Source organism: Pyrus communis, chromosome 9 (genome assembly GCF_963583255.1).
Source record: "Pyrus communis chromosome 9, drPyrComm1.1, whole genome shotgun sequence".
Taxonomy (NCBI): domain Eukaryota; kingdom Viridiplantae; phylum Streptophyta; class Magnoliopsida; order Rosales; family Rosaceae; genus Pyrus; species Pyrus communis.
Genome location: NC_084811.1, coordinates 1156071 through 1183306, shown reverse-complemented (window position 1 = coordinate 1183306; position 27236 = coordinate 1156071). Strand labels below are relative to the sequence as shown.

Sequence of the window (27236 nt, the reverse complement as noted above, 5' to 3'; positions counted from 1 at the left end):
AAACAGAAAGTATGATTGGAGATGATCTAAGACTATAATGTGATTACGAAGAAATAGTGAAATTTTGGGTTCTTTCATTGTAATGAGGTCGGATACTAACGGAACCATGTCAAAGTCCATTCCAAATTGTGCTAAACAGGCCTTGAGGAGGCATTTTGTAAGAATGAAACCAAACCATAAAATCAGTTTGCAATATGTGAAGTAGCTTAACCTCTTATAACCATTGCAAGTTTCCTCCTTTAACTGATGTGAGACTCTTTCACCTTCACATTCCCTCTCATGCGTGGTGAATTTTCAAGCCAAACATGTGGACAACACGAATCGGGTGACGTGGAGCACGTGTGGCCGTTAGGCTTCATACATGGGCCAACCTAGCTCTCTGATGGTAAAAGAAGTTGAGGTTTCACCATAAAAACAATTGGCAAATGAGGAGTAGCCCAATTTGTTATAAGCTCAACCAATTGGCAATATGTAGAGTAGTTTAACCTCTTATAAACTCTTGCAAGGTTTATCTTTTGATGATGTGAGACTCTTTTTCCTTCACATCCTCACAATGAGAATATGAGGAAGTCCTGCATCGGTTAATGCATGGGCTTATAATGAATTGGGCTACTCCCCAAACTTCCTTCACGGTACCATAATAGGTTTATCCCATATGTGAAGCTCAACGACCATGTGTTCCACATTACCCAATTTGTGCACATAAGGGGACGTGTGAGAATATGAGAACAAAATTCCACATCTGTGATGGACCAAACCATGCAAGGGCTTATAAAGAGTTGAGTTACTTTCCAATATCGCTAATTGGTTTTGTAGTAGAACCCTACTACTTTCAGAGGCTGTCGAAGACCGTAACAAGAACCAGAGACGGTCTGCCGAGCCCGAGGGTGGTGAGAAACGTGAAGGGGTATAGGTAGTTCACATGGTTTATGCACATTTTGTACATACTCAAAACTTTTAGAAAGGAAAACGAAGAAGCTCCAAGATCTGCCGATAGACTTTATAAAGCAAATGTGTATTTTAGCTACATTTAGGTGATGGGTTTTGTCAATTGCTTCCAGATTTGAAGGTTGTCATGTTTTCACAACATTGCATATAAAAAGGGGGGAGGTTGAAGTTGAATACCCAAAGATATCACACACTCCCATTACTTGAAAGTACAATGGGAGCTGCTGGTGAGATTTGTTAGCTACATTATTATAGTTCAGAGAAGCAATTTCCGCACGTGTCTGTTCTCTCTTTGTACACCTTGTTTATGTAGGAGTGAGAGGCATCATTCCGGCAACCATGCTCGCCTTTCTCGAGTCCGAACTCCAGGTTAGCGTGTCTGCGTGCGCCATACTTTTTTTCGTTTCTTCAGAACCTTGAATTTGTTCATCATTCTTACCTAATTGATTGATTTACAAAATGTTTCCTCCTAAACGAATAGAAACTGGATGGAAAAGATGCGAGGATTGCACACTACTTTGACTACATTGCTGGAACCAGCACAGGAGGCCTTGTTACCGCTATGATTACCACACCAAATGATAAAAAGCAACCTCTGTTTGAAGCACATGAACTCAAGAAGTTTTATTTTGATGAGAATCCATACATATTCCCTCACGAACCGACCCAAACCGCTCGAATGTATGTTCCATAAGGCGAGACTATTTTGAAGTGCTAATAACAATCTCACTGTATATATCTTATGAATTGAACTGTTGGATTGGTCCTTCCAGCATACCTGAGTGGCTTGAAACATGGGCTGGATGGGTCGGACAGAAGGTAGAAAAGGTGGCGGAAATCCTGTCATGGGTCGAGAAAGAAACATTACGCCCCAAATACGAAGGTTCTGTCCTGCGCGACAGAATCAGGTAGATAGTTGGGAAAACACGGCTTCACGAGACTATAACCAACGTTATCATCCCCTCTTATGATATCAAGTTTCACCAACCAGTCGGCTTCTCCACCTCAGAGGCGAAATGTAATGAATCAGAGGATGTTCTGCTAGCAGATGTCTGCATTGGCACATCCGCAGCACCATATTATCTCCCGTCCTACCATTTCACGCACACACCATCAAGACGACTCCCGAGAGAATTTAACCTCATCGATGGTGGTGTTGCAGCCAACAATCCGGTACATATACACTCTTAGACGTTCATTAATTGAAGATTTTGATCAAACTGATTCGTGTAAAAATTGTTGCGGACTTTGCTTGCAATTATTGAGAGTGCTGAGGAGATGTCACCAAATAAAAATGTGGCACATTGCTTGAAGAACATTGATAGTAGCAAGCTTCATGTTCTGTCCCTGGGTACTGGATCCTTGAAGAGGGATGAGAAGCTTGAGGTTAAAGAAGATGAACCGTGGGGAATCTTTCAATGGTTCGTAGGCCCAAAAGATACCACCCCTTTACTTGATGTTTTGACAACTGCAACAGAAGACATGGTTGACATATACATGTCTGCTTTCTTCAACGTTTCCGGCTACATTGATAACTATCTCCGGATCCAGGTACATAGTAAACCACCAAAGAATGAAGAAAGATACCTTACTTCCGGCTGATTATTTAATGCCATGGATGCAGGATGATAGCTTGAAATACACTGAAGCTGTTCTGGATGACTCCCTCAAAGAAAATCTCGAGCACTTTGAGAAGATTGGGAATCAACTCCTCGAAAAACCTTTTTCAGCACTGAACCTGGAGACCGGCTTGTTGGAACCAATTAACAACACATTCAAATACAAAGACGCACTTGCACAGTAAGAAATAAGAACACTATAAGCTGATCATATGATCAAGTCACTTTTTTTCATCATATCTGTTTTGTGATTTACAATTATCATCTGTTTCTTCAGTAACTCGTTGCATTTGTACAGGTTTGCCAAGAAACTGTCAGATGAAAAAAGGGGATGTCAAACCAGTTCCTCCCGTTGATAAAATTTCATCTTTCTTGTGCCTAGTATCTAGTTTCTACTATCTACCTATGTGCTTGCTGAACAAGTTTGGTTTCCAAGTTTCTGGTGCCCTTGCAAGCCTGCTCGATCGTAGACTCTGTGTAGTGCAGGTTTTCGTTTCAAACTTTTAGTGGGTTGTACTTCCATAAAGTATATATAAATAAAATGAGGCTCATTTCCCAAGAGATTACTGTTCTGTTTTGTTATTGAAACCGAATGAGCTCATTACGATACACAGAATGAACACACATTACAAAAGATAACATATCTAGTGAAGTCGATAATCGTTTAATATTCAGAACATAAGATAAACATACGAAAAACAGTTCAAAACCTCCTAAGAGAGTAATTCTGAAAACAATGACGACTAATCTGGTTAAACAACCTTACCGAAAATCCTTATATGAGTTGTATAAATCTCCATTGTAACAAGAGTGATATACAAGGACCATACTCTTACACTTCTACTCCCAATCCTCTTCGCTCAATTGATCGTCTGTCTCATCTTTTGGTGGCCTCACTAAAAGCACCACAGTCCCTAAACTCTCCTCCACACCAGTTTCCTTCAATGCCGATCCCCTTACAACCCTAAACCCCAAACCCTCACCATCCACCGCTGCCAAATAAAACCCGTCATCAGCTTCCACCTCCCTCCTGCTTCTATCAGCCACCACCAGAATAGGCTCTTCCTTATACCACCTATTCACCTTCCAAGGCAAAACCCTCGCATCACTAAACGACACCACAACTCCGCCCTTTTCTAAACTCACCACCGGCTCCCAACCCGGCAACACCACCCACCTCTTCCACCCCTTCTCTGCCACCATAACCCCAAGCTCCCCCTCACTCCTACACTCCCACGGGGCCTCCATAACATCCTTATTCTTCTCCTCCGCTCTACAAACCGGAAAGATCACAACTTTAGTCGACTCTGCTACCTCCCCAAACTTCAACCTCACAACCGGCACCCGAACCCCCACTGCAACATCGTCCTCCCCCTCCTTCTCCTCACTTTCTCCCTCCAACTCTTTCAAAATTACCTTTTTAGCCTTATCAGTCTGTGCAACCTTCAATGCCTGCTCTAAAGCAGCAGTTCTAGGTTCAGATGGATTCTTGTGCTCCCTCGCCTGCCTAAAATACATAAACCCTAAACAATCACCAGCGCTGGAATAGTCAAAGCTCTCCCAACCCTTTTCGGTCCGCCGACGAGGGAAGTCCTTTATCGAACGGGCCAAATCCTGAGTTCCTTTGGGATCAAGCTTGTTCTCAATTATGAAACGGGCAGCAGCAGCTCGCTGCTGGACACTCAGGAGCCGAATTTCGTACAGCAATTCGGAACCCCCCAAGTCGAAATCGGAAACGATTTCTGGGTCGGTGTTGGATTGGATTAAAGAGTCCCTCACCTTCGCCGCCACCACCAGACGGTTCTGCTCGACGTTGGAAATGCCGGTGATTTCTTCGATGGTGGGGGGAGTGAAGCCTTCTTGGGTTAGGGAGGGGATTAGGGGGGCGTATTCGAACCAGAGGCCGAGGCGGTTGGCGAGGATCTCGAGGCGGCCATTGGCGTCGAGGGAGCGGAATTTGGAGGGGATTGGAGATGGGGGCGGCCGGAATGGCTGGTAGACTTGTTGTTGCCGCTGTTTGGAGCTGGAGGAAGGAGTGAGAGTGGCGGAGATGGGTTTTGGGGAAAGGGTTTTGGGGTGGTGTAGGGGTGGTGGGTGGGGGTTGAAGAAGGTGGTGGAGGATAAGAAGGTGGTGGTGGTGGTGGAGTTGAAAGATGAGAAGGGTTTGAGAGAGTTTGCTGTTACCGAAAGCATGGTGGTGGTGGGTTTTTGGAAATTTGCAAACTTTGGAGGGAGGGAGGAGGTTTGTCCCTTATCTCATCATTGATGATGATGATGATGATGCTGCTTCCGGATGAGAGAGAGAGAGAGAGGAGAGAGAGAGAGTTTTCACTTGCAGACTTCAGTTATTCAATTGAAGTTTTATTGGGCTGGGCCAACTGGTTGTGTTTGCCAAGGACCATCATCATTGGCCCAAATTAACCCATGCCCACTTCAGGGTCAGGGACAATCTAAACCAAAAATGATCAACCATGAATACTGTCCAGCCTACTGAACAAATCGGCCCAATTCAACAACACCTTGCCCTTGCCTTTTTTTTGTTTTTTAATCAGGGTAGTGTTATTGGCACTTTACAAATTTCATTTTGCACTCTAAAATTTCTATAATTAGAAATAAAAATACACTTGTGAAGAGTGCAGAATAAATTTTTTAAAGTACTAATAACAATTTCCTTTAATTATTCAGTATAATTCACTAACTCTTGCAGACTCACAAACCACCAGGATGTCTGACTAAGACCCACAATGCGGGATTACGAAGGGGATGTTGCGTTTTTGTTTTTGTAGTTCTTAGCATAGTCGCATGTATCTTCTCTGTTTACTTTTGTTTATTATCAATAAATTTGGTAGAAGATCTGTACAGACGGATTGCCTCTCGCTGTTGTGCTCTATTAGGTTATGGATTACAGGAACAAATGTAGTTGTATGAGACAGCGCGGTTAGATGGGCAGGAGTTTTTTGGTCGTAATGGTCCTCACCCTTCGTAGAAGCATAAGTGCCTCGCACGCAGATATTGACAAATAACTAGTATAGCCTAATTTTTCTCCATTTGACCAAAAAAAAAAATATATATGCTTTTCAACAGCCACGAAATCACATAGGTCAGGACTTTGAATCTTTTCACCAAAATTTGACTGCACCTATTATAGAACTTGATTATTTTTATATTTTTAAAGAATTAGATGATGATTTTGTCATGTTAGTTTACTCTATCGGGGTCGGAAAGACTCACAGAAACATTTTACTATTTTTCTGAATACTATCGTGTAATTCACCATCGTCAGAAATCAAATTTAAAACGCACCATGTGAAACACACGCTTATTCTTCCTCAACAACTAGGTTATCCCGTAATTCTTTCTTTATTTTCCTTTTGGATGTTTGTTTTATTTTATAAGATTAAGGATCACCCGAATCTTCTTTCATTGAAAGTGACAATGGGCTGGTTTCATACAATGCACCACATGGCCTATGTCTTCGTGATGTTTTAAGCTGTAGTATTGCCAATTTAACAGACAACAATGATTTACAACTAGATATTTAAATATTGTTTTATTGTTTTTCAATGGCAATCATGTCTGGTTTGATGTAGATATTTATATATTTGTGTGTATTTATTTTAGTTGAAATATATTTGTGTGTAATACACACACACACACACACGTAGTCATGGTTATATTGAAAAGATTTGAATTCTGAACTTACTCTACTGTTATTCATCATCCTTTCCAGTTCTTTAACTACGAAACTAATCCGTGGCAGCGTTTGTTTTTAAAGAAGGAGACTTGTTTGAGTGGGATTGTATTGATCCTCTTTTTCTATTTAATACTTCAGCTGAGAATGTAAACATTTCGATTCAAATTTAATACTATGTATCTCTTTGATCAAAAAAAAAAACTACGAAGCTAACCCTAGCGACGTATACGACCATACAATTAATGTCTTGTTCTCTACATGTTATGAAATTAAACATACAAATAAGTATGGCTATTCCTAAGTAAAGATATTCTATCTTTGAAATGGTGTATGAAAATGCAACCACATGCACGAGGGCTAATCAAAAGGCAAATTATGGATAATGCTTGGTCAAAAAGGCTGTGTTAAGAACAAGAGGGACAAGCATTACAACACCCAAATATTAATTAGAATTTATAATCTCTTTATGATCTCTTAATATTAATGAAAGATAACCAGAAAAAGTAACACCATTGAAATCTTATAGGTGAAACAAGAGAAATGCATGCATATAACGACATTGGCCTTAAATCTGTGATCAAACGTTTTTACAGATTGCTTGGTGAACCATGCAAACTATAGCATCCTCTTTAATATCTTCCTAATCTTTTATTTTATTTATACAAAAATGCAAAAGCATAATTTGGTTTTTGCAAAGATAAAAGTAGCAAGCAAACAATCCGGTTTGTATCTTAAATGGTAATTATGTGCTGTTAAACGTGCATCCGAATCTCTCTATTCAATTCTTCATCTCCTAATACTTGTATATACAGCATGTACTCTCTTTTTTAACAATTTATGTACGCATATACAACAAAAGAAAAACATATACAACTTGTGTATAACAATTAAGATGACATGATAACGTTGTAGGCAATGGATGGATGTGATGTTTAACTAGATATAGCTTATTCCCACGAGGGAAATGAACCTAGATTGGCCTCATGAAATGATAGATGGCCTTTTAACGGGTCGTCCTCTGAAAACCCATATATCTGCCCTCCCAGATGATGCTCGTGAGGTCTCTCTGGACCACAAAAATACAGAACTTGTCACCAAAAATAAATAAAATATGGCAGTTTCCAATAATTTGAACGCCACAAAACTTGAAGGCAGAAGTATACCTAGTTGAATGATTTATACAGGTTCATGCACTTTCTAAATCCCAATAGAGTTCAAATGGCCATAGGCAATTTTGTTTTCCTGTGGCTGCATATGTGCTTTATCTTTTCATTTTCCATTTTTTCTCTTCTTTTTTTTTTTCTGGTCCATCTTATTTTTCTGTTTTAAAGGAAAGAAAAATCAACTGTGATCGAGTCACATCAAATATTAATTGCATTAATGCTTTGAAAGTTTCTCCCAACATGTTGAATTGATAGCGACAAATGAGTATGTATAGTAGTGGTTCTCGGTTTCTTGTCGAAAATTCTTGGTTTCTTGTCGAAAATTAGGTGGCCCGTACATGAGGAAGAACAAAAGCCCTGGATGATCCCCATTTCCCACTCAACAACCAGCTCATTAATTCTAGCGTCTTCCCCAAGCCAACCCATACAACGATTTACTTTCGTATGGCTGTCGGTATATTTGCTCTCTTAATATTCTCATTTAGAGGAAATGTGACAACTAATTGCACAATAGCCACAAACTATATTAGTTTAGATTCAAAAGTTTAAAATATTTGATAACTTAACAAAGCAAAACTAACTTAAAATTCATGAACCATTAGAAAACAATTTTTTTTTTTTTTTTTTTGGCTTTGTTAAGTTGTCAAATATTTTAAGCTTTTGGATCTAAACTAATATTTTTGACTAATATGCATTTAGTTCTCAGAGGTCCTCTAAATAAGGACCTTAGAGCATCTCCACCCTAAATGGAGTTCTTACAACCATATAGTCCCTAAATTAGGGACAAATGACTTCCAATGAGCCGGAATTGAAGTCCTCAAAGTATTTCAATACATAGGGACTCGACGGGTACCTCAACAAAATTCTCAAATATAAGGACTACATATAAGGAGTCAAATAGTGGACTTCATATTAATTTTGAGTGGAAATTGTGTTGCTCCTTATGTTTTTTTTTTTTTTTTTTGGAACCAACCCAAGTGGGGCAACTTTCATTTAATTCTTGAAAAATCAACGGTAGAATACTTCAATGAAATGAATAATAATGTGGTAAATTACAATAGAATCGTTATGGGCACTTTAAAAATCTCATTTTTCATTCCAAATTTTTTATAATTAGAAAAGAAAATACACTTGTAAAAAGTGTAAAATAATATTTTTGAAGTACTAGTAACAACTCCTATCAGCAAAACCATCAACTACTATATTAGCTTTCTGATAAATATGAGTGGTCATATAATTGGGAATTTGCTGCGTAAATACCAATATCCTTGATGAGAGAAAAAATTTGTATGAATATAGGCATCCTGTGTCATGTCTAGGTTATGCAATCCAGGAGGTGTGACACGGAGATATGCAAAATTTTCATATATGCTTCTTATAACCCTCCTCCAATGAGTATTTCAAGGTCATTTTATTCATTCTAATTCATTCATCGCGTAGCTATTAGGGTTACTGATATTTCTTTTTCGAAAATGTTTTATATTCGAATATCGTCTTCCTAGCTAGTGATCAAACAAATAAACTGCATAACAGGTACCCTATTGGCGTCAACTTATTCAATAATTAAGAAGAGTTTATAAACCTAATAAATCAGAAAATGTGGTTTAATGTATGGTTTTGGCTTGGGTTGATGTTCTTTTAGATGATCGTTTCCTTCTAATCACTTTCAGCGAAAAGCAGGTATACATACCCTCTTGTCAAAGTTGTACGGAATTAAGTTGGCCATCCCGTTTTAATTTTAGCTAGGGTTACCAGATGGAGTTAAGTATGTGACAAGGACATGCAACACAACATAGTCCATGTTAGATCCGGCGATGCAAACATATAACTTGCAAGTGGAGGTATGAGTTCCGGAGGCAGATTGTTTGCCCTCTGTTTGGATGTCTTTCTCATCTTTTTTTATTTTATGCGGTCACAGTTAAACTACGTCAATATTTTATATTAATTTTTTATAGAGATAATAAGATAAAAAATAATAAGAATATAAAATATTGACGTAACTTAAACGTGATCGCACAAATAGAAAGGGATAGAAAGAACACCTAAACAGGGGCAGACAATCTGCCTCATGAATATGGCCTCAACCCCAAAAGTAACATCGCACGATGACATCATCGGGGCAGACGTCACAAAATTCTTTTCATTGCTGCAGCCGCCATGTCCATCGTCCTCCCTGAGGCTCTTTGACTCACGTGGGAACAACCCCTTCCTCCCTTGGTCCCCATTCACGGCCGCTTAAATATTATTCAAACAATTAATCTCTCTTTCTATCCTTTTCACCATTATTTTTATATATTTTAAAACATGGGTCCTAATGGGACCTTAATTCCCTTCTCTCCCTATATAAAGTCCTATGCGTTCAAAATATTTTTTTTTTAACCCCAAAACAAACATCACTCGCTGAAATATCCAGTCCAATACGTGTTCAAAGTATAGAGCTAGAAGAAGAAACTCTGCAAATTGTTATTTCTTCCCTGAGTAAGATGGACTCTTCGTTCTTCCAAAACCCTAATTCTGAATTCTCGTTCGAATCTTCTTCTTCCTTCAACTCTCAAGAATATCTTCACGATGATCATCTCTCATGGAACATGTTCAACTCTAATGATCATCACAACCAATCAGCCTTTCCCCAGCTACCCTTTAATGAGAACGACTCAGAAGAAATGCTTCTATATGGAGTTCTTGCTGAGGCGCCTTCAGGAGATGGGAACTCATCGGGTTCAAGAGTATCATCCACTCACTCCAAAGACCATGAAGAAGTGAATTCTTCTAGTGCCACTGCTGACGAAGATCAAGTGGTTGCTTATAGAGGTGTTCGGCGGCGGCCGTGGGGAAAGTTTGCGGCAGAGATAAGAGATTCGACGCGAAACGGTGTTAGGGTTTGGTTGGGAACTTTTGACACGGCGGAGGCTGCTGCTTTGGTTTATGACCAAGCAGCATTTGCAATGCGGGGGTCTTTGGCGGTCCTCAACTTTCCGGTGGACGTGGTTCATCAGTCGCTTGTGGAGATGGAGTATGACTTTGAAGAGGGTTCGTCTCCGGTGTTGGCCTTGAAGAGGAGGCACTCCATGAAGAGAAAGTCATCGATGAACGAAAATAATAAATTACTGTACCGTAATCAGCATCAAAAGAACGATGAAAAAGATGATGATCAGTTGGAAAATGTTGTGGTGTTTGAGGATTTAGGCGCTGACTATTTGGAGGAGCTACTCAGTATATCTGAGAGCTAGCTGTACTCCCATACCACGTTACTTGTGTTTTCGGTATCCAACTTTCCGAAGCTATACGTGGAGCGAGCTGTCGTTAATCACATAGGTCCATCATGTGTCAAGTGTTAACCACACCATTTGGACCTTGTCTTTTTGTTTTCTAATTTTGGGAAAGTATGTGGAGAAGAATCAGAAGATGACGGTCACTATAGTTAATTACTCCTTTCTTTAATTATACTTAATTCACTTTTTGTAATTGTCTTGTTAATTTTCAAGATAATGGATGAGTAAAGTACTTTTCCATGATCAAGAGTACTAGTGTACGTACAGTTGTTTGCTATTTTAGTCTGTAATATTTGATTAGATTAACTTGGAACAAAGAAGATAAGATTTTTGTTGGTGTTTGACCTTGATTATGACCGTTCGAACAGTTATTAATTAATTAGTTTACATTTGAAAACGGGCGCAATCGCAACCAAAGGTTTACATATAGGTCACAAACTCATTTTTTAGCAATGTTTGGCTACTCAACGATGAGTAGAAACTCCTACTAAAAAAATTTCATGTTTGAATTACAGAGATTTGTGCTTATCATCAAAACCGTTCATATTATGAATCACTCTGAAAATATTATCTCTGCAAAAAAGAATTAAACTAAGATCATTTAGTCAATCTATTGTAATAAAGACATAGACGGTTAGTAGGTGCTTTTACCAATTCTGTTTAACTGGTTTTATACCATTCGATGACTAAAAATAATCTTAGTTTTAATTAATTTTTTGCATAGGCAATCTTTATAGAGTAATTTATAATATGAACGGTTTTATCATAAACAAGAAAATCTATAAAACAGCAACGAACATTTTTTAGTAAAACTCCTCCTTATTCTTTGAGTAGCCAAATATTGTTCCCGGTTTTCAACCTCTTACACATTCTTTGTTAATTTCCATCCCTTGATCTTCTTCAATTCATTCGATTCGCTGGTCGAAAATTGAAAAAAATGTATAAGAGATAAAAATAAAAATAAAGTGTGTTGGTATTACTGCACAAAAAAGCATGTACATGTGAGTACCCTTGGTGCATGATTTTTTGTTTTTGTTTTATAAAATGCTCGTGCTTCATGATATATTGGTATTGTTGGCTTTTGTATTTTGTAGTATTGAATCTGTGAATAGAGAAGCCAAAACGAATTAGCTAACTTGTGACATCCCACATCATTCAGGGGAGTGATCCTTATATGTATATTCTCATCCCTACCTAGCACAAAGTCTTTTGGGAGCTCACTGGCTTCGGGTTCTGTAAGAACTCCGAAGTTAAGCGAGAAGGGGGCTAGAGCAATCCCATGATGGGTGACCTACTGGGAAGTTGCTCGTGAGTTCCCAAAAACAAAACCGTGAGGGAATGGTAAGCCCAAAGCGGACAATATCGTGCTACGGTGGTGGAGCGGGCTCGAGAAGTGATCCGTCCCGAGCCGAGATGTGACAATTTGGTATCAGAGCCTAACCCTGGCCGTGGTGTGTCGATGAGGACGTCGGGCCCCTAAGGGGGGTGGATTGTGACATCCCACATCGCCCAGGGGAGTGATCCTTATATGTATATTCTCATCCCTACCTAGCATGAGGCCTTTTGGGAGCTCACTGGCTTCGGGTTCCGTAGGAACTCCGAAGTTAAACGAGAATGGGGCTAGAGCAATCCCACGATGGGTGACCCACTGGGAAATTGCTCGTAAGTTCCCAAAAACAAAACCATGAGGGAATGGTAAGCCCAAAGTGGACAATATCGTGCTACGATGGTGAAGCGGGCCTGGGAAGTGATCCGCCCCGGGTCGTGAGGGAATGGTAAGCTCAAAACGGACAATATCGTACTACGGTGGTGAAGCGGGCCCAATAAGTGATCCGTCCCGGACCGGGATGTGACATAACCCACGACAGTTTCATGTTCTCAACCTTTCTCATGTTAAGTTATGTGTCAAAAGAGAAGCCAAATTTGCCATATCATCCTGTGTCAACTTATATAACGATAGTATATGGTCAAAACATGGAAGAGTACTAAGTTGACCGAGTCGCTAAATTGGATGCAGCATGCATGGGAAACTTTTAATCCTTTTTTATGAAGTTGTGATATTCACACTCCTTTTTTTACTTTTTACACACTTTTTAAATTTTAATTGTCAGATAGAATAAATTAAAAAAGATCAAACAACGAAAATTAACTAGAAGAGTGTAGGAAGTAAAAATGGATATAGCACCACCCTTCTTATTAATAAAAATAAATAAAAAAACACTTAATTCTTCATTCTCCTAAGTATTAACAAACGAGGAAGAAACCAACTGGATTTTTTTTAGGGTTCGTTCGAAAAAACTTTTAAAATTACTGGAAGCGCTATTGGAAAATGTCTTTTGATTTCAAAAGTACTTGAAATGTTTTTTATAAGAAGCATCAGTTATGTGCTTATTGCAAGAACCACATCAAATGCTTTTCCATAACTCAGTTGCATTTTTATTGATGATTGGTTTCAAAATATTTTTACTAAAACGCTTTCAATTATTTTAAAAACATTTTTAAACGATACTTTTATGTTTAGGATGACTATTAGTTGATATTTTTGTAAAGCCATATTAACCATGTGATGTCGGATCCAACAGGATCTCTTTCAGATTCTTTTAGTGAGGATTTTGAGAACTTGTGAATCGTGTCCGTTTATAGTACATCGTGCAGTCAATTTTTGTCAAGTACTGTTTGTTTTTAATTTTAAATAAAAATATTTAAAATGATTTCTGACCGTACAATATACGATAAACGAACACGATTTACGAATCTTTACAAAGAGAATCGACAAGGATCCGGATTCATGTCAGATACCCAATTAACCTGGCGCCGCTTTGACCACTTGAAGGTGTTCGATCGATGATGCTTTGAATGATTAAGAAGAAAACAATGGCCTGCAGCAACTATCTCACTCGAGGGTCGAGGCAAGTAATGGCAGTGGGAGTGAGAATCCTCTCCAGCTCCTCATATCGTATTTGTTCATTGTACATTGTACAGTTAGTATTCATCAGGTACTAATTGTGTTTAATTTTTAATAAAAATATTTAAAATAATTTTTGACCGCACGATATACGATAAACATACACGATACAATAATTTTTTATATCCTCACAGAGAAGATCCGTAAAGAATTTTCATTCATTTGTAATTTGTATTTGAGGTCAAAACCTTGTTATATTGTCGGCAAGCAACAAGTGGGAAAAGCAACTAATCAAATCAAGCAACACAGCCATGGCATTTCAGCGAGATGTAGCAACCCTGCTTTTTATTTTCCTGATTTTTCTTACTTAAATCTCTTCGGATTTGTACTTGGTGCTCGCTCCTCATGCAGTTCTGCTTTCTTATTATGTTTCTCTTTCTTTTGATCTGGTTTCTTGGGCTTATGTTATCATGTGTTAGAATCTCCATATATTCGTGTTATCATGTTTACAAGAGATTGTCTTATATGGAATAGATTCATCGATAATACAAGGTTATGTGAAGAAAGTCTTCCGAATGATTTTGTATTACTAGTTAGGGATACTACAGTTGTAATCTCTATCATGTTACAAGCAAGAAAATTTTTATTATGACGGGAATACGGGTGGTACACTATGTGTTTTTATGTAAGTGATGAGAAATTTTATTTTTTAAGTTATTAACTTTTTAACATACATATCGTACTAGTTTTATAATAACACATAGTGTACTATCTGTATGCCGATCACACTAAAAAATCCCTACATTACGCTAATTTTACTATCTTAGGGTTGGGCACTCCGTTGCGTGATTGGCCTTTTTGGTTGGGTCTTGCAGTATAATAAATAAAATATACAAAATTAAGAGAAGGAACGTTTCAGTATACGTAAAGAGTCAATCGGTGTTCTTTTAGAAATATCAAACACAAAATTAACCAAACAAATCAGAAACATAGATAACTGGCTAGCATGGTGTAGAAGAAGTTGAGGGCACGCGTTGTGGTGGTGGAGGATGCCAGCAAAGCTTAACACTGGTTTTTTGAGGTGCAGCAGGGGCAACCATATGGACCTGTCTGTCGTGTGTCGGAGAAGGCGCCGTTAGAGGTCCAGTTCTCCGGCTGAACTTCACCTGTTGTCTGTTGTGACCAACTGCAGAGAAACCACCAACTATATTTTTCAACTTCAAGCACCGTACTTGCATCCTCTATCTCTATATATCTATGTATGTCTATATATCTAAAAAGCCGGAAGTTCCGTTTGACTAAATTTTCAATAAATTCAGACTCCATTCTTTTAAGGTTTGCAAACTCTTTATTTAACAGTAAGCTATGGGCAATATTACTTAATTGAGTAAATTGTAGCAATGGTCCCTCAACTAAAAATCTATTACCATTGGTCTCTTAACTCATCAAAACGTGTGGCTATATTCCTTTTCATCAACTCCGTTAAAATTCTATCAAAATAAGTAATGTTGGAATGACCATTGCTATAATTTGGTTAAAGTTGAAAGATTATTGCTCCTATTGGGTTGAAGTTGAGGAACTTTTTATCCAGTTGAATTAAAGTTGAAGAACCATTGATATAATTTTTCTTATTTGATTTTTCATATTTGTCTCTTGATTTAACCTCGCATGCATAACACGTGACACATATGACAGAAGTTCTAACGGAGTTGACGAAAATGACCGTAGCTGCACGTTTTGATAAGTTGGGGGACCAATAGTAATGAATTTGTAGTTGATGGACTATTGCTCCAATTTAATTAAAGTTGAGGGACCAATACTACGGTTTACTCTACTTAATTTCTTAGTTTTAGCAGATCACCATATAACGCATATCACGCATGCACAGACAATCCTGTTTCTGTATATTCTATGAATCGCAAACTGAGAAGTGAGAAGGAAGTAAAATAACGTGGCTGAAACTTCAAAAGTGCTTCTTGAAAAAACGCTGTTATAAACCAAAAGCACATTATAAGTTTCTTTACCAAACGTATTGCCAAATATTGATAGGGAAAATGGAGTAAGTGCTAGTTAACACCAGTACGTAATTAGGTGCATAACTTTAATATCAAAGATGATGAAGGACACCAGAGGAGATAGGACCCAGCATTTGAATTAAGGTGCTGAACTGAAGCTATTGCCTTCTTCAGCAAGGATGATCTGAATCTCCGGTAGTACTGCAAACATTGTATTTAAAAACATAACTTATTAAGGCACACCTTAACCGCATCGATCCTTTTGTTATGAATCTCTCTTTCTATGACGACATGGTGGTGGTGATGCCCGCGATGGTGGTGGTGGTGGCGGTGGCAGTGAGGATGGCAGTGGTGGTGATGAAAATGGGGGTGACGGTGGAGCTAATGAATCTGATAAAGATGGTGGCGGTGGAAACATTGGTGTCTGCGTCTGCCAATGAGTAGGAGGAGGAGGAGGCGGTCTGGTGAAATGGAACTGGCGGCTACCGTGACCGAGTAGAGGAGGAGGTGGTGGAGATCGACTACGAATGAGATAGGGCAGAGAGGAAGCTGCTTCAGAATGAGTGGCCACATTCATCAACAACCAAAAAATACGAAACACCCATTTGTACTAAGGTCTGTTGCAAATACAAGAAGCCAGCTCACACTTCTTATAACCAAAGGACTATTTGTCAAACCTATGGCTGGAAAGCTCTATCAAACGGAAGCAACTTACATAGTACGGAACGCCTAGACGCCTTCCTATGTTAGGAAGTCCTCCTTACTAACCGATCGATCATACAAACAATAATTTCCACACAAAACCTAATGAAAAATATTGGATTCACTTGGACTTTCACACAAATGAAAAACTGGAAAAGGAATAAATTATGTGTAAGTTGCACAATGCCAAATACCCAAATGCAATTTTTCAATTAAATTTTCCCCGAATTTCAGCACTTTACCACAATCCAACGCACTAAACTACATTTGTCGTTTTTAAAAACGATGAATGCTACTAAATTACTTGGTACATAATAGTTTCGAAGGCAAAAAAATTGGATCCAAGAAGGATACCAAACAACCCCGTACTTATCTCGTCACCCTAAACTAAACACAAACCATTCCTAGCTACAGATTACAGATACAATACAATGCAAGGATGTAGAAAAGCATATTCCAAGTTGAAGATCCACTTTGCCATAACATCTTGCTGCTGCAAGCAACGCATGATATTTGCAACAGAGTTCCACCTTCGAAGAATAATTGAAGAATCATCATGGCTTCATCGCTCTCACCCACCGCTGCAGCAAAAATGTAAAAGTCATTGACAAAGTCTTCAGGTCAGGCTATTCACAGTCGTTATTATTAAGCGAAAAAAGATGGCATCACACACGGCATATATTATCATGTTTAACGCATCCTGACCATTATCATTAGGTTACTAAAAATTGGATACTAGAGCTAGGGTATGCTATGCTTGTCAAAAAGGGCTAGGATATGCTTAATAAATCCACATATGACAAATATCACTTACAAGTACAACAGCCTCCTTTTCCTCTATAAGGAGTTTTTTTTTTTTTTTTTTCTTTCAACCAAGAAGTTTTGGGGCATCGATTCTCACCAATGTTTGCATTACTCAAGCCCAAAGCCTCGCTTCCGCTTTGTGTGCTCCCCTCTAGGCTGACCGCTGCCCTACCGTTGCATTGTTTTTTAAACCAAGTAAGAACAATCTATTATAGTTCCATTCCATGTTCAGTCCACAACCACAAAATTCTATGCAGCCTTGTAATAATGCCTTTGATTAAAATGACCCAACCTCAAATCAAATACTACATCCAACTACACAAAATACAGAACCAGATTTACAGATAAATCCGATTTTGTTTTTGTGCTGAAAACTGAGCACATTTTTGTACTACCAGCAATTGAATTATGTATAATTAAAAAAAATGTTCATATGGCAGGGTAAGAAAGACTAAGATACAAGTAGAGACTAAAACACAAGTGATGCAGTACAACGGAAAGATAGCAAACAAAGTTACGTGTCAAATTGTTATATTTTAGTTTGTTCTATTGAAAGTACTTGTCAAGGTCATGCGTACAAATTAAATCAGAATGAAACTTGACCTTCTAAAATATTAAGTGATTGATCAGACTAGTTAAACTAGATTCACTTCACACACAATTATCATAATGGAAGCCATGCGCGCATGCACTTGTTTCATACGAGTCCGAATGAAGAAACTGCATACCTTAGAAGATGCACCAGGTTGAGGTCTCAAACCTCCCGAATAAGGTTGGCTGTGGCTGCCGATTCCCTCGTGCTCAATGGGACTTATTTGCTCCTTGTTATTAGGTGTCAATGCCCCCTTATTAGAGATCTTACTGAGGTTAGCAGATGGCATTGTATCCTCATCAACAGATTGACCCTTTAACGGAAGGGTCGTTATAGATGTCGGTGCATCTTGAACTTTCTTGGAGAACTGTGTAGCTGCAGCACGGGCACCAGCTATGGCTGCAGTGAGACTCGATGATATCTCAACTTCAGATGTTCTAGATACAGGGACATGCACAGAGATAGATCCTGGTTTCAACGAAAATGGATCTTGTGGATTTGGAAGTGGAAACTTCAGTGGAAGGGGACTATTAACTGGGGAAAGACCTCTAATTGCACCTTCATATATCTGAGACGGGTAAATAAGTAAGTTAGGTCCATTAAAAACAGTAGCGCAGAGAGAGAGAGAGAGAGAGAGAGAGAGAGAGTAAATTTTTGTGCACAATAAGCACCTTCTTTTCCAAGTTATAGACACCTTGGTAGCCACGCATCTCAAACGGAACTAACAGTTTCTGCAATAATTGAAGGAATAAAAGCTTAACAATATCTGATTTTTACTTCTTCCAAATCATAGGATTTGCCAGAAATGGAGCAATGGAAAAATAATACACACCTGTGGTTGCTCACAAAGCCAACACATATCAGTTAATGCTTCCAGCCTCACCTGCGTGTGAACTAAATCAGTCAGAGCTTAATCAACACAGTCTCAGAACCCATGAAACCATCACAATATCATGAATCAAACAGTCATTAGTAAAAAGGTAGCCCACCCCTTCAGGCACCATCTCCCAGGATGCAAGTTCTTCGCGTCTAAGACATCCAACCACTTCGATACACCCTATCTCAAAGATAAAACCATAATTTGTCAAAATTTGTGTGTGTGTGATGTCTAGAGAAAACCACCTAAGCAAGGAAGACAAAAATGAAATAGTTTCGTTCTTTTAAGTTGAATTAAGATTGGTCAAAAAGAGCACGTAACCGCCTCACCCTCAGAATATTATTTATCCTCCCTGACCAAACACTGGAGATAAATTCATTGGGAAGAAACTCTCGATGTATTTATGCAACACATGCACAAAAACAAGAAACATGCACCAAACAAAGTACCAAACTTGGAATACCTAAAAGTCTTGAAACTGGATAATGTTCCGGAAATTTAAGATCCGTGATTCCATCAACTGCATAAATTTCCCTGTAAAATTCTTCCATTGCTTTAATTGTAGCCTCATCAGGAACTTTACCAGCAGCATGAATCCAAAGACGGCCTTCAAAAGACAAATTCAAGGCTTTAGAAAAATGCACATCTCAGTCAAAATTAAAATAACCGTAACAAGAAGAATCCAATAACAACTATAACAACAAAAAAAGATCATAACTGAAGAACAAAAGGAATAACTCAACTAACACTTGATATTCCGCATTCAAATTTAACCTACGAATCAATCTTTTGCTCAGAAATCAAACTCTTATAAGTCAAAAACTTGCTTCTCTCAAAAAATAAGATCCAAACTTTGCAGCTTACTTAAAGTTTCTACTTGTTCAGTTCCCAGCTAACAAAAATTCTAACACTCCCACTTAACGAACTAGCTAGCAAATAACAGACCACATTCTCAAAAGTTCAAAACTTTATACTCCAACATCAAAAAGTTAAGACTAAACCAAAAGGGTATCAGAAATTTGAACTGAATTCGGAGATTTTAAGGTAAATTTCTCACTCACTCACTTTAAGAACTAGCTAGTAAATAACAGACCACATTCTCATAAGTCCAAAACTTTATGCTCCCACAGCAGAAAAACATAAGATTAACTCGAAAGGGTATCAAAAATTTGAACTGAATTCGGAGATTTTAAGGTAAATTTCTCACACTCCCACTTTACGAATTAGATGGTTAATACCAGACCACATTCTCAGAAGCTCAAAACTTTACACTTCAACAACAAAAAACATAAGATTAAACCAATATGGTATCAGAATTTTGAACTGAATTCGAAGAATCTAAGGCTGAAACCTCTGATAGGGGAAGGCCAGGACCTGCCCTCGACGCGCTTGATGCCATAAACCAGCAAAGAAGCCCATGGTTGGTGCATAGTCAAACATGGGTTTCTGTAATTCCCAGAAGAAGCATGTCCTCCTCCTCCTCCTCCTCCTCCTCCTCTTCTCATCTCTGAGATTCTTCCGATGGGACTTCGGCCGTCTGATCTGATTCTCGCGCCGCTTTTTCAGTTAACTGGAAAAAGGTTCTGTATTGATGAGTTTCAGGCGACAGTGGTAAATAATGGATGCGTCTTATTCGGTCGGTCAATTTGGTCACGTAATTTTAATTTGACGAATTTGATTCTGGTGTTATTTTTGTTAGTTAATTTTAGATAATTCATTAAAAAACTGTTAAATTGACAGGTGCTAATTACACGTGTGAGAATAGAAATTTAACACCGTAAATCCATCAATTCACGCAAGATTCAATGGTTGACGATGACTCTTCCACGTGTAATGCACATTTTAATTTTAACTCGTTTCATAAATTATTTAAAATTGACAAACAAAGAAAAACACAAAGGCCAATTTCGCCAAACTAAAAACATGGAATCAAATTGCGCCGTAGGGCAAAAGTAAGGGAGCTAGACGTAGACGTATTGTATTACCACCCGCCCGTATCGCACAAGTCATCAGACTTATCCGTTGTAAAATAATAACCGCATATGAGCCTGCAGAAGCTGAGGATTTCCTAGAGAGGTGAATGTTTTGCTTAATTTTCTCTTTAGTATTTTAGATGTATGCTACAATGCTTCTCTCGATCTCATGTTGCGGATTGTTGGTTATTGTGTTACAATTCATATTTGGTGAGTTTCAAATATTTCCATTGTACGGATTATATATGGGGTGGATTCGTGGCACCATATTTTTACACAAGATTTGACACAAGTCTTAGGACTGGTTTGGTATTGTTGTGCTTTGAAAAAAAGTTGTTTCTGCTGTGCTGTGAGAATAAGCAGCTGTAAAATAAAGCAGCAGAGTGTTTGGTAAACTTTTTTGTAAAAGTGCTTTTGAAAAAAAAAAACAGTATTATAGTATTTGGTAAACTTTTATGTAAAACAGATGTGAAAAAAGCCGGTTTTTCAAAGCTGGGTTTTGCAACTTTTTTTTGCTTTTTTTCACCCAAAACTGTGAAAAAAAACTGAAGTTAAATGTTTACCAAACACAAAAACAGCTCTTAACTTTTTTTTATACCAGCTTTTTTCAGAATCACCTCAGTACCAAACCAGGCCTTAGTACTAGTTTGGTACTAAGGTGCTTTTATAAAAAAGTGAGTATAAAAAAAAATAAAAAAAATAAAAAACCGAGCTAAAAAATGTGTTTAGTAAACACTTAAAAACAGCTTATTTTCATAGTTTTGGAAGGAAAAAAAAGCTGAAAATGTAAAGCATAAAAAATGAGTTTATTCTCACAGCACGTAGTTTTTTTTCAAAGTATAGCGATACCAAACCAGCTCTAATCATTGGATTATCCCACTATCAATTGTTGAGATTTAGCATGACAATTGCGTAAAACTCACCTGAATACTCTAGTTCCATTTGTTGAGTTTGTTTGATGGTTTCCAGTGACTTTATCAAGTTGGATATTGTCCTTGACATTGTGACCAGCAGTTGTGCTTCCATCTCCGGACGCGATACTATAATTGCAAAGCATATCTGCCTTGCAATCATGAAGTTTACAATTGAATGAGGAAGTGCAGAACTCCTGATCAGATGTACATTGTAAGCTTAAACTGTATCACAATAACCATAACGATAAGTGCTGTAGAGACCATCGAAAGATTACATTCACCAAAAGGGATTTACCCATCATTCCATTTGCAAGATCAAACAAAGATGATCGCTTTATTGAAAAATCATTTTTGGGTTAGAGACAAAGAAAACTAACAAATATGTAATTCAAATGGTAAAAATATCGGTCTTTGTACTCAAGGTCGAGGTTATGTGTTCGGTTGTCTTTTTAACATTCAGTAAATACTTTGTAAATTTTCCATTCAATATGGTATCAAAGGTACACTTTTAAAGTCACATAATTATTATTTATTTCTACTCAATCATCTCCTCATTTAAAAGAGCATAACCATATACACTGGAATGAATGGTTGTCTTGATTCTTTAAGAATTGGGAAGGTAAGAAATTTCTTAAGAAGTTACACAATTTTTCTTTAATAGTTTGAAAAATAATTGGTGAAACAGACTCTCAAAAATTAAACAGTGAATATTGTTTAAAAAGTTAAACTACTCGACAAACTGAGCTACTGAAGACAAACCCTTAAGTACTTAAGGAATGTGATATCCACACATCTCATTTTACTTCTCACACACCTCTTGATAATTTATATTCATTGATCTTCTTGAATTCATCTGATCCGACGATCAAAAAAAAAATTATGAGAAGTAAAATGAGATGCGTGAATATCACATCCCGTATTTAAAAGCGAATAAACCTAAGTTCCGAAAAATCATGTCTTCTACCAAAACAACACTTTCATCTTGTTGAAGAAAACAAAAGGAAACCCAATAACAAGAAAAATAATCTTAAATTGTTCACTCTTCAATCAGTTGACAAAAGAACAAATCTATACATACACACACACACACACACACAATATATATATGTATATATATATATATTATATAATATACACATATACATAATTATTTTGTGCAAAAGTTTAAAGTTTAAAATTTAAAATTTTGATTAGGAAATAAATTAAGGATCACCCATTTCCTCCCAGTCGCTCTCTCTCCTTCCTCTGCTCAGCATACACCACTCCCTCCAACACATAAACGGCATCCTTTTCCAAAGAAAGCGACAGCCAGAAGAACACAACCCACCAAATCCCCCACCCAAAAGTCTCTTGCTTTTCTTTCACTCCACCCTTCTTCTTCATCATCTTCCCTTTCTTCAAGTTTCAGTCTTCCAGTTTTCAAACGAACCGTTGACTTTGTAGTTGTTGACTAGCTCCTGTGAAATGGACCAATCGGTTCTGGACGACATAATCAACCGACTTCTCGAAGTCCGAGGCCGACCCGGGAAGCAGGTCCAGCTGTCGGAGTCGGAGATCCGGCAGCTCTGTCTGGTGTCTAAAGAAATCTTCTTGCAGCAGCCTAATTTGTTAGAGCTTGAAGCACCCATCAAGATTTGTGGTATGTTTCTCTGCAAAACAACCTTAATTTCTTCCTTTAATTTCGAATTTTAGTGATGGGTCTTGTTCTGTGGGTTGGAATTACTTGGGGTTGATTGGAAAGTTCGGTTCTTTGATTTGTTTAGGTTGTGTGAACTCATCTTTTGGGGAAATTTTAGACGTTTTTGTTTCTGACCGATGTTTGTTTTTGTGGAATAATCCGTGAAAATCGGTGTGTTGTATGGCAAAACATTCATCGGAGTATACAAGTCATCGAACTGTTCCATTTCGGATTGTCATTTGATAAATTAGTGAGCCGTGCTTTGATAACAAGGGCGACCCCAAGCCAACAAGGCTCCCGGCTTTGCGAGGGTCGGGGGAACGTCAGCCTTACCCTTGCTTTGCAAAGATGTTGCTTCCACGACTCGAAACCGTGACCATTCGGTCACAAAGAAGCAACCTTTCCGCTGTGCTTTAATGTTCGGGGTAATTTGTTTGAGGTCGCACAATATGTTCAATACTAGGTTGGATCAGTCGAACATTTTGTGCTTTGATAATTGCAAAGATTGTCCTGTGCTTTGGTAGTGAGTATAGTTTGGTTACTGATTTTGGGCACGAATAGCTTAATTGGAACAATTTTGGATGATTCGGTTACCAAATGTTTACAATTTGGTAAACCTTTTTAACATTTCAAGCATTGGGAATGTTCGGACCATGTTAATTATGTGTAGAATTGCATTTGTACAAAATATTGTATCATAGACTTTCGACTTTTTTTGCCGAAAGGATATTGTAGGAGTTCGGATGAAATAGTGAGCTTGACTGCAGTGTCTGCTTTATGCTCATGTCAAGTAATGTAACACTTATGTTCTTGTTAAAAACGCAAAGAAGATTGGGTATGTAATCATTGTGCGTGCGTGTTTATATATCTGTGCACGAGAGCTTAGTGGGCTACATTTTCTAAAGTTCGGATATGTTTTTAGATGAAAGGTGACCTTTCTTTATGATATTGGAGGGGTGTTGCATAAAATTATGATACCTGCACACAAGGTCGATAACATGAAAGATGGAGGGTGTGTAAATCCATCCTCCTCACAGAGGTTTTGAGTTTCATATGTATAGCCAATTGCTCTTATTTTCTTATTCTTATTTCATCGTTCGTTCAAAGTTTGTTATTGACCAAAAAACAAGAACGAAGTAATTGATTATTAATCACCTTATGATAAAGTAACTTATTTTGTAAAATGTTAGTTGGTAATTCTAGTTTTGCAGACTATGTAAGTTATGTGATCTTTTCTGAATTAATTTGAGGGATATGAAAAGCAGGCATCTGGCATTGAAAATTAATTTGTTGGAAGATGATGGGAAGCTAAGGTTTATTGGTACTCTGAATAATATTAAAAACTTAATCTTGTAACCGGAAAACCTAATCTAGATAATTGCGCTAGGAATGTTATGGGTTATTATATTCTAGTAATGAGGTACATGACTTATTTTTGAAAGCTCATAATTTGTGCTCATTTCATCATCTCGTGTCTTAGAAAGTTGAACAGATCAAATAATGTAGAAAGATTCAGTCTGATTGCTTAAGTTCAGATGCCTTTACTGATATTCTTATGTCTTGCCTACTTTTTCATATAAATGACTTTAGTTTTCGATGATTTAATTTCATGAATTCTTAAAAGTGAACTGCTTATCGTGTCAGGTGATATACATGGTCAGTACTCCGATCTTTTAAGGCTTTTCGAGTACGGTGGACTACCTCCTAAAGCCAATTACTTGTTCTTGGGGGATTATGTGGATCGGGGAAAGCAAAGTTTAGAAACAATATGTCTTCTCCTTGCATATAAAATAAAATATCCTGAGAATTTTTTCCTCTTGAGGGGAAACCATGAATGTGCGACTATAAACCGTATATACGGATTTTATGATGAGTGTAAGAGAAGATTCAACGTGAGACTATGGAAGACATTCACAGATTGTTTTAACTGCCTTCCAGTGGCAGCTCTGATTGATGAAAAGATTCTCTGCATGCATGGCGGTCTTTCCCCCGACCTGCATAATTTAGATCAAATCAGAAATTTACCACGGCCAACAGATGTACCAGAGACAGGTTTACTCTGTGACCTTCTCTGGTCTGATCCCAGTAAAGATGTTCAAGGTTGGGGAAGGAACGACCGTGGAGTTTCGTTTACATTTGGTCCTGACACGGTGACGGAGTTTCTTCAGAAGCATGATTTGGATCTCATTTGTCGTGCTCACCAGGTTTTCTTGCGTGGCCTTTTTTTGGTTAAGTTCATATCCTCTTTACATACACTTGCAGGACTGTATGTACCTGTGGGAGCCAAACATCACTTCCTATCTGGGCTTTTTCGGTCGCGGGTTCTGTATGGTTCTAATTTCTTTTTTACGTATTTTTAATCCAGAGAAATTGTCATCTCTTTGGTATAAGAATGAAGCCCCTGGCATTCCCAGACCTCCACTGCTGGTGTAGTGGTATTGGCAAATGTTGCTTCTTTCTGTACAGTCTTGCACTGACTATTGAGGATATGAAATTTTAAATTGTTTTCGTGCCTTTAGAATAATTAGTTATGTTTTCCTTTTATCATTGACAGGTTGTGGAGGATGGCTATGAGTTATTTGCCAACCGCCAACTTGTGACGATATTTTCAGCACCTAATTATTGTGGGGAATTTGATAATGCTGGTGCCATGATGAGTGTGGATGAGACATTAATGTGCTCTTTTCAAATACTAAAACCTGCAGATAAAAGCATGACTACAGCTAAGCCTGGAAATACATCGTCTGGGGTTAGCGCTTTTGCGAGCACAGCAACAGCTAAGCCTAGGAATACTGTTACAGGAATCAGGGTAATTGCAGCCTTTTACTCAAGAAACGAAACTTTGTTTTATGAAGGAAGCTTTAGATGGCATGTTAGACATTTACAGCTTGAATTTTCCACTGGTTTGCTCGTGTCACATCATATTGGTGTCTGATGGCTTTCGCTTGCAAGAAAGCCACTACCATGCTTGCTTCTTTTATTCCGATATTGCAAGATGATTTACTATGATTATCATTGTAACAAAGAAAAAATTATGTTCATAAGATTGCATTTTTCTTTTCGAATTTGGTAGATAACATGTAAGCAAATGCGTTCACTTCTACACTATGTTTGGTCTTTCGGATTTGGTAGATAAAAAGATTTGTTTTCTGTTTAAAATTTCAAAGTTCTCATCTTGCTCCTACGAATTATATTCTGTTGTAATTCGTTTCCAAGAGTTCTGATTGGTTTCCCCGGCATCAGCTTTGGGACCATCATTCCGGTTGGATGTTGGATGTTCAAAAGCAGATATAAATTTTGTGGTTTACAGTCTGATTGATTTATTTGCGTATGTAATATCCCGGTGGTTTATTCTATATGCATCTCATTCAATACAAATCTGTATGTCAAGGAAGCATTTACGTATTTTGATCAAATTGTACATTTTGTTTGGCATGCAGTCCATGATGCACAGGTAAGATGTTTGATTTGGCGGAGAGGGAAGGTGCCGAAGCCCAGTTTGTATCATGATCGAGCCAAGGGTTCCATCGGGAAGCATGAGAACCAACTTAATTTCACTGTAATCACTAGAAAATAATGCAGAATGGTATAAAGTTGGGTAAGAAGGTAGAAGGCTGTGTATCTTCTTCTCTTCGTCCTTGTACACTAATTGGCTGCTATGAATTATTAGTCTCTCCGAGGCCATGGAAAATGTCAGAACAGCCAGATGCCTGTGATGAAATTCGGGAAAATTTTCCGAGTCTTGTTAACAAAATTTCTCTCTTGCATGTTCACTTACCATTTTTCATCCTTTAATTTTTCTTGGACGCTCTGGGACTTATAGCTCTAGTGATTAAAAGTAGCGAAGATATTTTTGCACGCTCGTTTTCTCTCCTTTTACACAATGTTTATGTCAAAAACAAATCAAATGAGAATCAATTCATAGAAACTAATATAGGTGTTCAAGGGAGAATGATCAGACGACCCCATTTAGTGGGATAAGCTTGTATAAGGATTGGTTGTTGTTTAGAAGGAGAATGATGTGCAGAAATTATTTTTTCCCAAAATATTTACTCCTGCCAAATAGTACAGAAGATTAGG

General features: G+C 37.9%; 4 protein-coding genes and 1 pseudogene across 6 annotated transcripts; 3 read left to right on the top strand and 2 right to left on the bottom strand.

The window, feature by feature from the left end:
* Positions 1 to 1162: 1162 nt before the first annotated feature.
* LOC137745410 (patatin-like protein 2) lies at positions 1163 to 3087 on the top strand (annotated as a pseudogene).
* A 123-nt stretch (positions 3088 to 3210) lies between these two features.
* On the bottom strand, positions 3211 to 4873 carry LOC137744866 (rubisco accumulation factor 1.1, chloroplastic-like). The gene has a single exon (XM_068484674.1). The coding sequence runs from the start codon at positions 4758 to 4760 to the stop codon at positions 3408 to 3410; it is 1353 nt and encodes a 450-aa protein (XP_068340775.1). The 5' UTR covers positions 4761 to 4873; the 3' UTR covers positions 3211 to 3407.
* A 5034-nt stretch (positions 4874 to 9907) lies between these two features.
* Positions 9908 to 10935, top strand: LOC137744174 (ethylene-response factor C3-like). Its single transcript, XM_068484041.1, has one exon. The coding sequence runs from the start codon at positions 9908 to 9910 to the stop codon at positions 10652 to 10654; it is 747 nt and encodes a 248-aa protein (XP_068340142.1). The 3' UTR covers positions 10655 to 10935.
* A 5523-nt stretch (positions 10936 to 16458) lies between these two features.
* On the bottom strand, positions 16459 to 20231 carry LOC137745597 (uncharacterized). Of its 3 annotated transcripts, none has more exons than XR_011069701.1 (8): positions 19943 to 20231; positions 19055 to 19198; positions 18704 to 18771; positions 18547 to 18597; positions 18386 to 18445; positions 17851 to 18282; positions 17220 to 17285; positions 16459 to 16899 (listed from the first exon to the last, which is right to left on the bottom strand). XR_011069701.1 is itself a non-coding variant. In XM_068485571.1 (8 exons), exons 1-7 carry the CDS (start codon positions 20094 to 20096, stop codon positions 17231 to 17233), a joined length of 969 nt encoding a protein of 322 aa, XP_068341672.1. In that variant the 5' UTR covers positions 20097 to 20230; the 3' UTR covers positions 16459 to 16899; positions 17220 to 17230. The 3 variants fall into 3 exon arrangements, 2 of the variants coding, with proteins under 2 accessions (XP_068341672.1, XP_068341673.1); XM_068485571.1 differs by having other exon boundaries at positions 17220 to 17290; positions 19943 to 20230; XM_068485572.1 differs by lacking the exon at positions 17220 to 17285 and having other exon boundaries at positions 19943 to 20230.
* Positions 20232 to 22701: 2470 nt separating this feature from the next.
* On the top strand, positions 22702 to 26910 carry LOC137745932 (serine/threonine-protein phosphatase PP1-like). The gene is made up of 4 exons (XM_068485965.1): positions 22702 to 23117; positions 24801 to 25360; positions 25711 to 25965; positions 26597 to 26910. Exons 1-4 carry the CDS (start codon positions 22943 to 22945, stop codon positions 26612 to 26614), a joined length of 1008 nt encoding a protein of 335 aa, XP_068342066.1. The 5' UTR covers positions 22702 to 22942; the 3' UTR covers positions 26615 to 26910.
* Positions 26911 to 27236: the final 326 nt, after the last annotated feature.

What these genes read in the sequence shown, in the direction of transcription:
- LOC137744866 (XM_068484674.1), bottom strand. Translation starts at nt 4,760, where the DNA reads ATGCTTTCGGTAACAGCAAACTCTCTCAAACCCTTCTCATCTTTCAAC.
- LOC137744174 (XM_068484041.1), top strand. Translation starts at nt 9,908, where the DNA reads ATGGACTCTTCGTTCTTCCAAAACCCTAATTCTGAATTCTCGTTCGAA.
- LOC137745597 (XM_068485571.1), bottom strand. Translation starts at nt 20,096, where the DNA reads ATGAGAAGAGGAGGAGGAGGAGGAGGAGGAGGAGGACATGCTTCTTCT. An exon ending in TCCAGTTTCAAGACTTTTAG is followed by an intron (nt 18,772 to 19,054) that starts GTATTCCAAGTT and finishes TCTTTGAGATAG; the next exon opens with GGTGTATCGAAGTGGTTGGA. An exon ending in TCTATAACTTGGAAAAGAAG is followed by an intron (nt 18,283 to 18,385) that starts GTGCTTATTGTG and finishes TACCCGTCTCAG; the next exon opens with ATATATGAAGGTGCAATTAG.
- LOC137745932 (XM_068485965.1), top strand. Translation starts at nt 22,943, where the DNA reads ATGGACCAATCGGTTCTGGACGACATAATCAACCGACTTCTCGAAGTC. An exon ending in AGCACCCATCAAGATTTGTG is followed by an intron (nt 23,118 to 24,800) that starts GTATGTTTCTCT and finishes TTATCGTGTCAG; the next exon opens with GTGATATACATGGTCAGTAC. An exon ending in TCATTTGTCGTGCTCACCAG is followed by an intron (nt 25,361 to 25,710) that starts GTTTTCTTGCGT and finishes TATCATTGACAG; the next exon opens with GTTGTGGAGGATGGCTATGA.